Source organism: Gavia stellata, chromosome Z, assembly GCF_030936135.1.
Source record: "Gavia stellata isolate bGavSte3 chromosome Z, bGavSte3.hap2, whole genome shotgun sequence".
In the NCBI taxonomy this organism is placed as follows: Eukaryota; Metazoa; Chordata; class Aves; order Gaviiformes; family Gaviidae; genus Gavia; species Gavia stellata.
In genome coordinates this window covers 11,663,127-11,675,534 of record NC_082637.1, presented here as the reverse complement: position 1 = coordinate 11,675,534, position 12,408 = coordinate 11,663,127, and the positions used below count along the sequence as shown (strand labels likewise).

At 40.6% G+C, this 12,408-nt stretch overlaps 1 protein-coding gene across 1 annotated transcript in view; it reads right to left on the bottom strand.

The window, feature by feature from the left end:
- Positions 1-12,408, bottom strand: part of UNC13B (unc-13 homolog B) — a 193,605-nt gene that overhangs the window by 49,937 nt on the left and 131,260 nt on the right. Inside the window, 7 exon segments of the mRNA XM_059834445.1 lie at positions 567-652; positions 1,602-1,735; positions 2,554-2,688; positions 4,143-4,232; positions 7,067-7,135; positions 8,121-8,271; positions 10,492-10,655. Of these exon segments, the coding sequence (XP_059690428.1) occupies positions 567-652; positions 1,602-1,735; positions 2,554-2,688; positions 4,143-4,232; positions 7,067-7,135; positions 8,121-8,271; positions 10,492-10,655 (829 nt within the window).

The window sequence follows — 12,408 nt, the reverse complement described above, 5'->3', positions numbered from 1 at the left end:
GCAAGTAGCAGAATTCCTTTCCTTGAATTTGCTGGGCTCTGCATGCCTAACTCATTTTCAGAAACAGTAAAATTTCTCTTTTACTAGGAGTCTGGTGGAATTACGCAAAGATTAATTCAAAATGAACATGTCTGCAGCAGGATTTGTTCTAACAGTATGTTTCTGCCAATGGCTTAGACTGTCTACACTGTATCATCCAGGGAACTACAGCCATGGCACAACCCAGAGTCAACCTACTTCTCTAGCCCTTTCTACCACCGCTCATTGCAGAAAGAAGCTGCTGCTGATCTAAGCCATTGTATCCTCAGGCCAAAGTGAACTTTTGATTTCAAACCAGCTGGGATGACAACAAACAGCCTGCAACACAGACGGACACACAGGTCTAGAGCTCACGCAGATCCCAGCCTCAATTCTCACCCATAAAGCAGCAGTCCACAAACAAACCACTAGAAATTCCTTCTCCAAATAGCGGTGCTACGAATGTGCTTAAGCCTCATTTACACCAAATGGGTAGAGAACAAGAGATCAGCAACAAGTCAGCTGGCAGCAGTGAGGAATTCTCTTACCTTCCATGGCATATTTCATATCCTGGGCAAAAAGACTCCACATCACCTCTGCGCTGATCTTCCCAACAGCGAGCTCCTGAGGAAACCTGAGGGGACATTTGAGAAAGGCTTTGGCATGTATCAGAACAAAGGGCTCTCTATTCAGCTCTGAGCTAAACTACAAGCTGAAAAGCTCAACATTACAGACACTTCCTTCACCCTAGATAAATGACCAGGTGGAAATCGGAGATCACGGACTGGACTCTGTGGTGTAGATTAAATAACCTGAAAACAACATTGCTGTTGAGACTGGTTTTAACTCAAAAAGCCATGCCCTGGATGCCTCTCCTAGAAGAGATGCATACAATAATTCTGGGAATGTGTTCTCAATGCCCTTGCACCTTTATCCCCCTTCTTGTCCACGTTTTTTTTTTCCTTTTTTCCTAGGGTTACTAGGTTGACAGATGAACACTAATCAGGTGCCCCTGCCATGTTAAATCAATGATCACTAGGGCATAATCCAGCTCTTTGTATATAATACCTTGTCAGATATCTCCCTCCCTCCTGCCCTGTGGGACTGTTGGAGGAGTATCCACCAGTTAAACAGACGGGTTTCAGGTTCCTTTCGAATGCTGTGCCAACCCCACCCAATGCTATCTCCTAGTACTGCACTGAACACCACATTCCTAAATCACAGCGTAAGGTGTTGTCACCACGGCACCAGTGTGTGCATTAATGTGCACCCCAGAACTGCTCAACATCAGAAAAAACCAAAAGAACTCTCACCCCATTTTCAGGTGCCTCCCTGAGTTCAGGATTGTAATAATCAGGGTGTTTGTGCTCGAACGCCATCGTAACTGAACCTTTTGAAACTCTTCCATCCCAATCAAAAAGAGTTATTTATACAGACAGAGACAGATAAGACAGAAAGACAGACAGACAAGATAAGTACTTCTATAAATACACAAGTGACAGAAGAGATAGAAAGCAGTTTAACAAATGAAGCAGAGCACACAGAGACTAGCATTAGTCATAGAGGACATTGAAAATTCTTACTGATTCAGGACTGGAGTATAAGAATTCTTATCCTCTTCTATGATGGAAACTATCAAAGTGATGAGCTTGGGCCAGAAATCCAGGTTTCTGATGCTGGGGCCCTGTTCCTCAGGAGGAAGGTCCTGATTTTTGTTCTGAGAAGGAAGCCATTGGAAAACCAGTGTAAATTTAAAGGGGAAAGAAAAAGCTGACAAATGTCGATCGCTACAAAAACTCCAAACATTAATTACCTGTGGACCCTTTCTTCTGAAGAGCTTAAAATTGTTAATGCCTGCTGGCAACTTGTGTGATCTAATGCAAAACACAGTAACATGCCAAACAATGTTGCTTACCGGTGGCCTCAAACCCAAATAATCCCCATTTTATCATTTACCATGCCAAGAGCATGTCACGCTCCAGCAGACCTGCTGAGACATCATTTGTTCTAAGCTTGTTCCAAATACTTGCTTTTTAGGCACCTGGGTTGATTGCTATATCCACATTGACACATTGTGTGTGCATTACTGCACAGTGGCCAGTAAAGCTCTCCTGGATTTGAAAACAGTTTGTGTCTAGAGGTATCTCCGAAACCCAGTGCAAGACACTGTGTGCTGGAAAACAAGATAAAATTTCACTGCTTGAGGTTTATCTATGCTAAAAGACAGTTTTCTTGGTTAGTCTACTTTTGCTCCAATTGGCTTTTGCTCACTCAAAGCTGCGTCAAACCCTCCCTTCACAAATAACTGCTCATGAAATAGAATAGCTGAGGCTGGCAAAATGAATCATAATTAGTTAGCATAAAACAATCATCATCCTCCACTTACTAATTTGTGCTCATTATATTGATTACAAGTTTTGTGCATTCAGAAGATAACAAGTCACATAACTTTGTGTGGCTTTTTATATCAGTGTTCTCATTACTACCCTAAGAAAATCAGAAATTCGGATTTCTGCCCGCTTATTAGCTACTCACAGGATCTGTCTGGTACTCGCGACTGTACAGCTCATGACAATTGTTGAAAATGTACTCATAGGTGGAGTTGAGGCAAGCTTTTACACAGTCCTTCACTACCTGGCTGGCTCGGGGTGGACTCTGCAGCTCTTGGACCTGGCAAGGAGACAACGAAGAGAGTCAAACAAAGCACTGTTCATAAATCAAACAGGGAAAGAAAAAGCCACTGGGGTTTGGGAACTACCCAGGACTTGATGGATCTGCTTTCAGCTACTTGGGCTATCAGTGACCCGAAATCATGAACGGGTTGCCCTCCCCAGGCATAAAAATGGCAGAGACAACACTTATGTCTCCACAGGATCATCTGGAGCATAAAAGAGATTTTGAAGTGCCAAGGAAGATTCTTCAGAATAAATAAATCATGTGGCTTGATATGTGTATAATCTGAGCCAAGCACACACAGCTTCTGCAAAATTTATAGGATTTTGCTGTGAAGCCAGTGAGCAATCTTGTCAAACATTGGAAGAACTTGCAACAGACTAGTGGAGCACGTTACATCTGATCTGGATAGTGTTGCTGAAGGACAAACACTCGCAAGCCTTTACAATAACTTTCTTTAAGGACATCTTTCTTCACAAGCTTTATTGAACTTTAAAGCACACTGGAATCCTTAGGGAGTTGCTAACCGATAAGCCTTCTCCTCTTGCAACAACAGCTCTTTTCATTATTCCATTGTTACGTTGCTTTAGAAAAACACTGAAGGGTTACTTTAAACTAAACAGATACACAGGCATCACCCTGCGAATAAAACTATAACCTGAGACAATTTTGATATTGTCACTACCTCTAAACTTTTCAGAGTATTTCTATAATGCAAACTTTCAATACAGAAATATTGTCTGAATGAACACTTTCAAAATAATGTTCTAAAACAACATTTACCCTAGGGCTTAAGAGTAAAATTTTAAGCACTTCCTGAAATAGCTCAAAGTAAAGATTTGGTTTGGTTTTGATAATATAAAAATTACTATGTGCCATGTGCTAGCTTACCACAGTATTTTTTAAAAAGTTTAGAAATAAAAATCAGGAATTAAAAATAATCTCATTACACATTGCTAGACCAATAAACTTAACTACAGAACCAGCACATTAGCATTCATATCAACTCTCTTGGATCTCTACTGAGAGATACTACCCCATTTCAGTGTCTTGCCTCCAAGAAATAAAATTAAAAATATTTACTAGATAAAAGATGGTGAAGAGATGGTAGTGACAGATAGATGTTGTAGACAGTTATAGAAAAAGCTTCTCAAAATTAACAAAAGTAAATTATCTTCCTAAACCCAATTTTCTTTTTTCCTCTTTTTTTTTATTCTGTGGCATATTTATGACTGAAGAACCCCAGGGAAAACACAGCTTTCATCTTCATGATGTAAAATACAGTGAAGTAGAAATAAAATGTGGATGTTTATTACATGGTCAGCAGATGATGTGCATTTTCCTTAAGTGTCTAAAGCACAATGACATGAAACAATGGTTTGAAAATGGAAAACCAACTCCTGTGGCAAAAATTGCAAAGGCCCCATTCCCAACCCCACCCATAACACCACCTTCATCCTGAAAAAAGTGATGCTTGTCAGCAAATCCACTGTAGACTTCAGGTCCTGCAGCCTTTCGCGGCTGCTGGCTGGGAAGTTGTTCTGTCGACAAAAAAGGGAAATCCTGTTAGAAAGCACAGTCTGATCCATGCAAGGCTTCAAGCATGTGCTAAATAAGGAAAGTGTCTTGGAAACATTTCCTGCTCGAGAAGCTTGTACCAGTCAAAACAATGCTCAATAAATAAGGCCTTTTTGCTGCAGGAACTTATCTGTTTGCTTAATTAAATAGCTTCTCATATGAATGTAAAGTCTGTGAACGCCAGGAGACTGACAACCCTTGGCGCCAAGAGATCTCTCCTTGGCTGTAGAAGGAGCAGGCAGGAAGCAACAGCCTCGCCACCGGCAGCCCTGGCCTCCTGCCTGAAGTTGCTTGTGCATGCCCTTTCCTTCCTGCACTCACCACTTGGTTTTGGGCTTCTCTTCTGACACACCAGGAGGTGTGGTATATTAGCAACCTCTCCAGAGAAATAAACTGGACTGAGAAGGGAAAACGAGCACTATTCTCTGCAAGAACTCATCGTAACCACTCAGTCCCCTGTAAGATCCAATCTGCCAAGATAAGCATATATCCTTCAGTGCCTCCTTCGCTCTAATGCATTTATTTTACATACTCTGCCCACCATCCTGCTGTCTGTAGCTGCAGTTTCCTCTTTCACTCTCTGGATCCCACTGAAATAAGAAATCTCGTTGTCCCTTCCAGATATGATACATACGTGTGCATATATATATGCATGTAAATGCATATGCTGAATGCAGCAAGCTTTGCTTCTTGCAAAAGACTGTTCCCTTTCTGACCTCAAGCACCGTGCCCTTTCCTACATTCCCACTCTTTCCTTCCTGTGTCCTTTAACACCATTCACGTTCCTCAGCATGTTGTTACATTCAAGCTGATGTGATTGGTTTTGCTGCAAGTAAAATAGCAAAGGCAACCTTCACTTGGATAGTCTCTTCATATTTGCACATTCAAAAATTATTAGAGACAAAGATAAAAAGGGCAGACAGATAAAAAAGGCAAAGGGGAACAAGTTTTCATTTATTACTGAGGACTTGGGAGAAAAATATACTGTCTCTTTGCAGCAACTGAGTGTTGCTGCAGTTCAGCTAACCACTGCAAGCAATTTAATGCTCTTTACAGTCATTTGTAGATGCTCATTCCTAGACAACTCTCCTTTTGAAGTTAAGATGTCCACACATGAACTCTCTGGCATTCAGGGTATTTACCAAAATCAAATGAATGCTGGGGACTGAATGCATGTTCTTGATTAGGAATAATAAATCAGGAAAATATAACATTATCTATATTGAAATTCAACCTCCTCTATGCCTATGTCAGCTAGCTACCAACCAACAAAAAGAACAACTGACATGCATACAGAATAACTGCATTTGCTCACAAAAGACTTTTCAAAATAATTACTCAGAGGGTGACTTGGAGCTACTCCTGAGAGAGCTCCATGTCTCCTCTTTCACTCCCAGAGTCTGCCACCCTGCCCTGGCAGGAATACACATTGGTTTGACACTTTCTTTTTGATAAATCCACACTACTGATTATTCATTGTTTTAAGTGCTTACAAATAGCTTGGTTAAATTAGGGGAGGGGGGAGGCTTAATCTGGGTAATTTAAGTTGTAAATTGCCATATCCTGTCTTGAAAGCTGGAAACTAACACCTTTTTCTTCCAGAACTTAACCTGCCCTTCAGGGGTCTTAGAATAGTCACTAAGAGCTCCCAAATTGCTTCAGCCATTTCTTTAAATACACTGGCAATTAGATAACATCTAAATTATTTAAACTACACAAACCTCTCCTGGTCCTTTACATAAGATCTTACTTGTTTGTCCAAGGTTTAGTTGCATTAGCCACCAGAAAACAGCTTTTATTGAAGACTATAAGCAAACAAAAAAGGCATCACTGTTACAGATTCCTATTGCCATGTGTTGATAATTTTCCCTCTGCTACTCAGTGCTCTCTTTAGATCTTCTCTTACTAGTAATGTAGTTTTAGAATAGCTCTTTACACAACATTCCTTTTATCTTCTTTTGCACCTTGTCCCTTGTCCTTTTTGTTTGTCTTCCTAATGCATTTCTCCTCTTAGTCTGCTCCCGTTTCACTCCTCTATATGTTTTACCATGTTTCAGATAAATGCACTAACCAGTAGAGGACCTAATTTTAAATAAATAAATAAAATCAAAGCTCACATTTTGCCACTATTTTTAAATTTTCAATTAATTAGTCAGTAATTAAAATAATACAGCAAGGAATTTTTAAAAAATAGCCAAGTCACATGATAAGACTATGCTGACTCTGGAGCAGCCAAGAAAGAAACCAGAGGGTTTAAGAAACCTGAAGGACTGATGCCAACATTTGAAACTCATCTCCTCCCAATATGCTGAAGTAGGGGCGATTTCAACCTGAGAGCATATCTTGTAGATCCAGAGTCAGGGACAGTGATTCGAGTTTGTCAAACCTAAAATAAGTGACAACATGGCTGCAGGTCCTCTAAAAGATTTCTGTCTTACTAGGGGAGAACAAGTCTGTTTTCCCTTTGTAGATGATACCTGAAGTAGCTGATAAGAATAATTCGAATTAATTAATCCAATCCAACTTGCATTTCTGGGACAGTATCAGAGATGAGCACAGTTCACAATTGTTAAATTATTTCAGAAGTCTTGAGGAAGTTATAACAGAAGAAAAAAAAACATGTTTGAAGTTCTATTCATGAGGAAAATGAAATGGTGTTTTCAAGCAACAAGCTTGCCATAACAATTCCATAAGACACAAACTACCCAAAAGGTTAGAAATGTAAGAGGCATCCAAATGGTGTGTTTCCCCTCTGACCACCAGAATGCCTGAAAGGATTCTGTTTATTCCCACTCACCCTGTACATTGAGAGATCAATCCGAAGTGAGTTATGAAGCTGGTCCAGAAGCTTCACAAATCGTTCTTTCTGTGGACCAGAAAACACCAATAAACATCACATATCATCACTGTCCAATCAATGTTCAGAGTAAGCAGCAGGATATCGGGGAATTAGTGTCAGATCTCAGGAGAGCAGGAAGAAGCAATATGGATGCATGGTATTATGCAAACAGTATTTTCTTTCAATTCTTGGATTTTATCTTATACCGTAATTATTTCTGAAGTCTGTGTAACATTAGAATTGTCAGAAAAATACTCCATTATCACTCTGAAATAGAGGCAGAACAAAACCCCCTCTGATTTCTAGTCTGCAATTTGCACCAAACTTGTATTTAAGAGAAAATATTTATTCAGAGATGAATAAAGGAACGGGCAGAAAAGGGTCTAATTCAGAGCAATGACACAGCTCCAAGACCTTATCTATTAGTTCAGTGGCAAGTATTACAGGCGTCTCGTGACTATCTTCTTGAGGTCAGGTCTCTCCACTGGATTCTGGCTTAGCATTGTGAACACCTTCTCATTCAATCTATAAATTTTCAGCCTGATGGGAAGCACGAGCTTTTCCAAATATTTATTCAGTACACTCAACTCCACTACATGTTATACAAAAAATATTTTAACCATTAGGGGGATAGACCTTTTTTTGTTTTTTTCTTAAAGCAGTTGCTGTTTTTAAAAACAAAGTTCTGAAATGATCAGATAGCACGGTATATTTTATCAACAGCATCACCACGCAGAGTTTAATATTATTTGCTCATTTCCATACCATCTGTGCTGCAGTGTAATCTGAACACGAAGAATAAACATCACAATGCATTTCACTGATTAATATCTAAAATGTGTGATGATGACGACAATAAAACCGTTCTCTTTGTCTAGTCTAGAAGAGCTTCACAGCTTCCAACTCCTCACAGATTTGATGTTCCTTAAACAGAACAAGTTATTTAAAGGCAGAAGCACCGTAGGCAAATTACAGAAGTCCAATTGTAACATGACCAAACGTGCAAACATACCCCAAAATTGGAGGCTGCAAAGCGGTCCGAAGCAGACACATTTGTGGAGGCAGTGGTGTGCGCATAATAAGCATTGATATTGGCAAGTAAGGTGCTCATCACAGCTGGTACGCCTGGGCACATGTATTTAGAGGACAGACATGCGAAATGCCTGCAAAAGGACAGTTCTGTAAGTCGTTCTGGTCTCTCTTGCGTAGCACAACTTGACTCTATCCCTTTAATAGCCCCATTACTCTGGCTGGCACCATGAACAGATGAAAGTTATGTTTTCTCCCTCTCTGTAAACCTCCAGCACCTCAGAGCTTTTTAAGAAAGATGCCATCTAGACAACAGATATACTTGAAACAAGAGAAATCCCTTCTCTACAGCCCTTTCCAGATCATTACATGGCTTCTCAACCATTTGTTGCCAACAGCTTGTGACTTAGGTGATACCCTGGGTCCTGATGCCAGTTCCTAGAACCAAGCCTGACACAAGGAAATCCATATAATTTGCCGGTACTTGAGGCAGCCACAGGTTCTGAGGTGACATAAGGCAGCAGCAATTTGAAAGCATTCAAGCACAGCAAGATCACACACTAGTATTTCTGTGCTGCATGGATATGTGATTCCTTAGGGCTAACCCTTCCAGTCTGAAGGAAGTGTGCACGCTCATTTGCATTGTCCCATTTAACTGCTCTCATTAAAGTGCAATGAACCCTCCTGAAGGAAATCTCAAAATTATGCCAGAAGCATCCGGGCTTGTGAAGTGATTAAAAAAATCAAAGAAAAACTGCTGGACATAAGGGGGGGGGGGGAAGTCAGAGCTTAAGAGGTCTGATATTATGGGACATGGCCAGTAAAGTTCATTCTAACATACAGGAGAGTTAGGCCATTTTTAAGCAGGAATCCTCACTGAGCTCCCAAACTAAATTTGGGAACTATTTTCTAAATGTAGCTTTCTCCCTAGGGACTCATCACAGGCATTAGCTTCTGTGTTAGTTAACCTACACATGATTATAACACAAAAAGCTTCAGTAAGAGAATTTCACAGGAATTCACAAGTCAGTATTTCAGACAAACGTGATAGTGATGCCTGAATGTTAACTTGCTTGCTACATGATTCCTAAGCACCAACTGGCCATTTAGGCACTTGGTAAATAAAGACAGACACATAAAATGGCTTTGTTTAGCTTGAAGAAGGGAAGACATGATCAGTGGGGATCTAATCAATGACTTTGACTACTTAGCAGAGAGGGGAGGGTTGGTGAGAAGACTGAGCCAGGCCAAAATCCTTTTAGAGGGAAGACAAAAAAATAAGCAGCAATATGCAGCAGTTACAGCATAGGAAATTGAAAGTAGGATTTTCCAATTTGCATTTCAATGAGGAATCTCTGCCCCAGAGTATTACAGCCTGAGGACAGGAACCCAGAGAGGTGGTGGATCTCCACCCTTGGAAATGTTCAACAAACTGAAAGAGGTCCTGAGCAGTCTGGTCCAACTTCCAAGTTAGCCCTGCTATAAGCAGGGACTAGACTGCTAGAGGTACCTTTCAATTCTTTTCCTCTTTGGCTTAAATCAATATGCAGAAAAGGTGCTTGCAAGGTGACTTAAGTACAGATCATAACCCATCCAAGGACCCAGACCCCAAAACTTTCAGCTTCTAACATGAAAAAGTTCACTTTTGTCTGCTATATTTAACATTACATTTGAAATAAGAAATGAGCTAAGCATAGCACCACTAGTCTTTAAGAGGAAGAATGGCTAATCCCAAATCCAGGTAAAAGTATAGTGACAAGGAAACTGCTCTTTGAAGATAAAGAACTGTATTAGCCTAGCTCCAAAGAGGACAAATCAGTGGCTCCATTACTCAAACTTCCTACAAATGTCTTCAGCAGCACCTGGGAAATTAGTGACTTCAATTGCCACAACAGACAGCTAGGACAAACACTTTAACAAAACCTTGTCCCTTCTCACACCATCAGAAATCTTCAGTGGGATCCTCGGGCAGTATCTTTTTAACAGAAGAGTGCTCAAATAGAGATTTTAGAGTCTTAAAACACAAATGGCTCAGCTATCAATAATAAAATATGGTCATTTGCACTACCAAAGTTGATGTAATTCCTTAGAATTATTAGTTTTAAAGGTGGTCCCACAAACTGTTCAGATAGATGCTTAATTCCAGTACTTTGTCAGACATTAATTTCTAGGCTTTGAGGAAACCAGTGATTCAGAGACAGGCAGTCTCTTCCTGCTCACAGTAAGCCCCATAAGGAGCAGCTGTCACTGCCAAGCCTTCCATTACCAACACACTTCATGTTCTAAATAATAACAGTCACATCAATTAGTTACACCAATTATCTGCACTAAAGACCACATGACATGCATCTTACGTCATGGCTTGGTATATTGATTCAATGCCGTAACGCATTGCGAATTCATCCACGATCTCTTGTGCTGTCTCATCAAAATAGACCTTCCAGGCATCATCTCCTTTGGCATCAGGGATCTTCACCACCCCACTCCCTTGCACATCTGTGAGATGGTGGAAAAGGTTCTGAAATACAAAACAGGAATGAAATGTGAGTTTCATGAAGAGCTTGGAACTGCTGAGAAGGCGGCACTAACACAAATTTCTTTGTTCTTCTCCATCTTTCTTTCTCCCTACCCACTATGTATTTTTCTGCTTTTACCTTCTTTTTTTTGCATGCATACCTACAACTTTACCCAGCAGATATTGTGAATGATGCAGAGGAGTGCTTCAATGCAGTGAAAGCCCAGACTAATTAGTTTCCTGAAATCTACACATTTCTGTCCTCAGAATGAAATGCCTTAACATGGACAAGCTATTTAAACCATCTGATGTAACAGCTCTGTATCAGCTTTGTAATTATTATTACACAGCAGAACAGTCCAAACAGATTTTTTTTTCCTGAAAAGGACATCCTTAAGATCACCCCTAACAACTAGACACTTGCATTACTATTCAACATAACCTTTCACCTTACCTAACACCACAAAGGATTTCAGCTATCATTGCTTTGCAGAAACTGCATATTCAGTTCAATGGGTTTCTCAGTAATCCTCAAAATCACGTCGCTTAGATTCATCGGCCTTTCAGACAACTGGCTCCTTGTAGTAAGGGATGCAAAAGTCTAATGATCTCATTAGGAGCTAGAGGACTCTGCTTTACACTACTGTTCTTCCTGATTAGTTTATTCTAGCTGTAAATCATCTTCATTTTATGATACATAAATGAAAGAAGGTGATACTTAAAAAGAGCCATATTTGCAAAAAAGAAGGGCAGCAAGTGATCATGCATGTTCAGGAGGAAAAAAGTGAAATAGCTTACCAAACAGAAGCCCTCGCAATGAAAAAACAATACATATGTATTGAAGGTAACAACACAGCCTACTGAAAGAAGCCTACTGATGTTTTTCTAAGCTTTGTATCTGTCAGCTCCTTGGTAAGGACAGAAGACACCACAGGGCTCATCTAGACCAGTGTCCGGATAAATATCTTGTTCCCGTAGCTGAACATCCATCTCTGTGATACATCTGTCCTTCTTTTGTAATCTGAATTTGCTTAAACCTCACTGGACCTCATGATATCCTTGTATGTCAGGTGAAAGGGGCTCTGACTTCTCTTCCTTATTCAGGCATTGAGAGACTGACCCTGCCACCTGCCTTCTCTTTGACAGATAGACTTGGCACCATGCATCTCTCTGAGACAGGGTTTTCCCTTTAGTCCTCCTCACAAGTCATCTTTAGTTTTCTCTCAACTTCTGCAGCACTGCCTGCCCAGCTTAGTCCACCCTGAGACAGGTCAGTACCCAGTAACAACAGCCCATCTTCTGTTCCCCAACAGTTGTTCATAGCTATACACCAGTGCAGCAGCAGAGAAGAATTTATAACACCAATATCTCCACCACTCAACAGCCAGAGTCAAAGCCCTCCCCAGTCCAGAATTTACTCATAAAGCATTTTAGTATGCCTTCTCTAAAGACAGACATAGGTACAGGACGTGCTGAAAACATCACTCAAGGAAATTCAGAGGTTTCTCCATGTTAAACCCATATGGGACCTTGAGCTGGACCAATGTGTGATCTCTGTCTGACAGCAGCACAGCTGTGACAGTGGGAAAGACTGAGCCAGGCAGTCCTCAGTGCGGGGGAGACAGCCTAAAGCCTTCTTTACTTTCTTGACAAATGCACATCTGATGATTCAGTGTGTTTCCAGGCCTGCATGGCAAGGAAAAGAAAGCTCATCTAGGGCAAGAAGGAACATTTCAAGGAAATAAAGGTCAGAAAA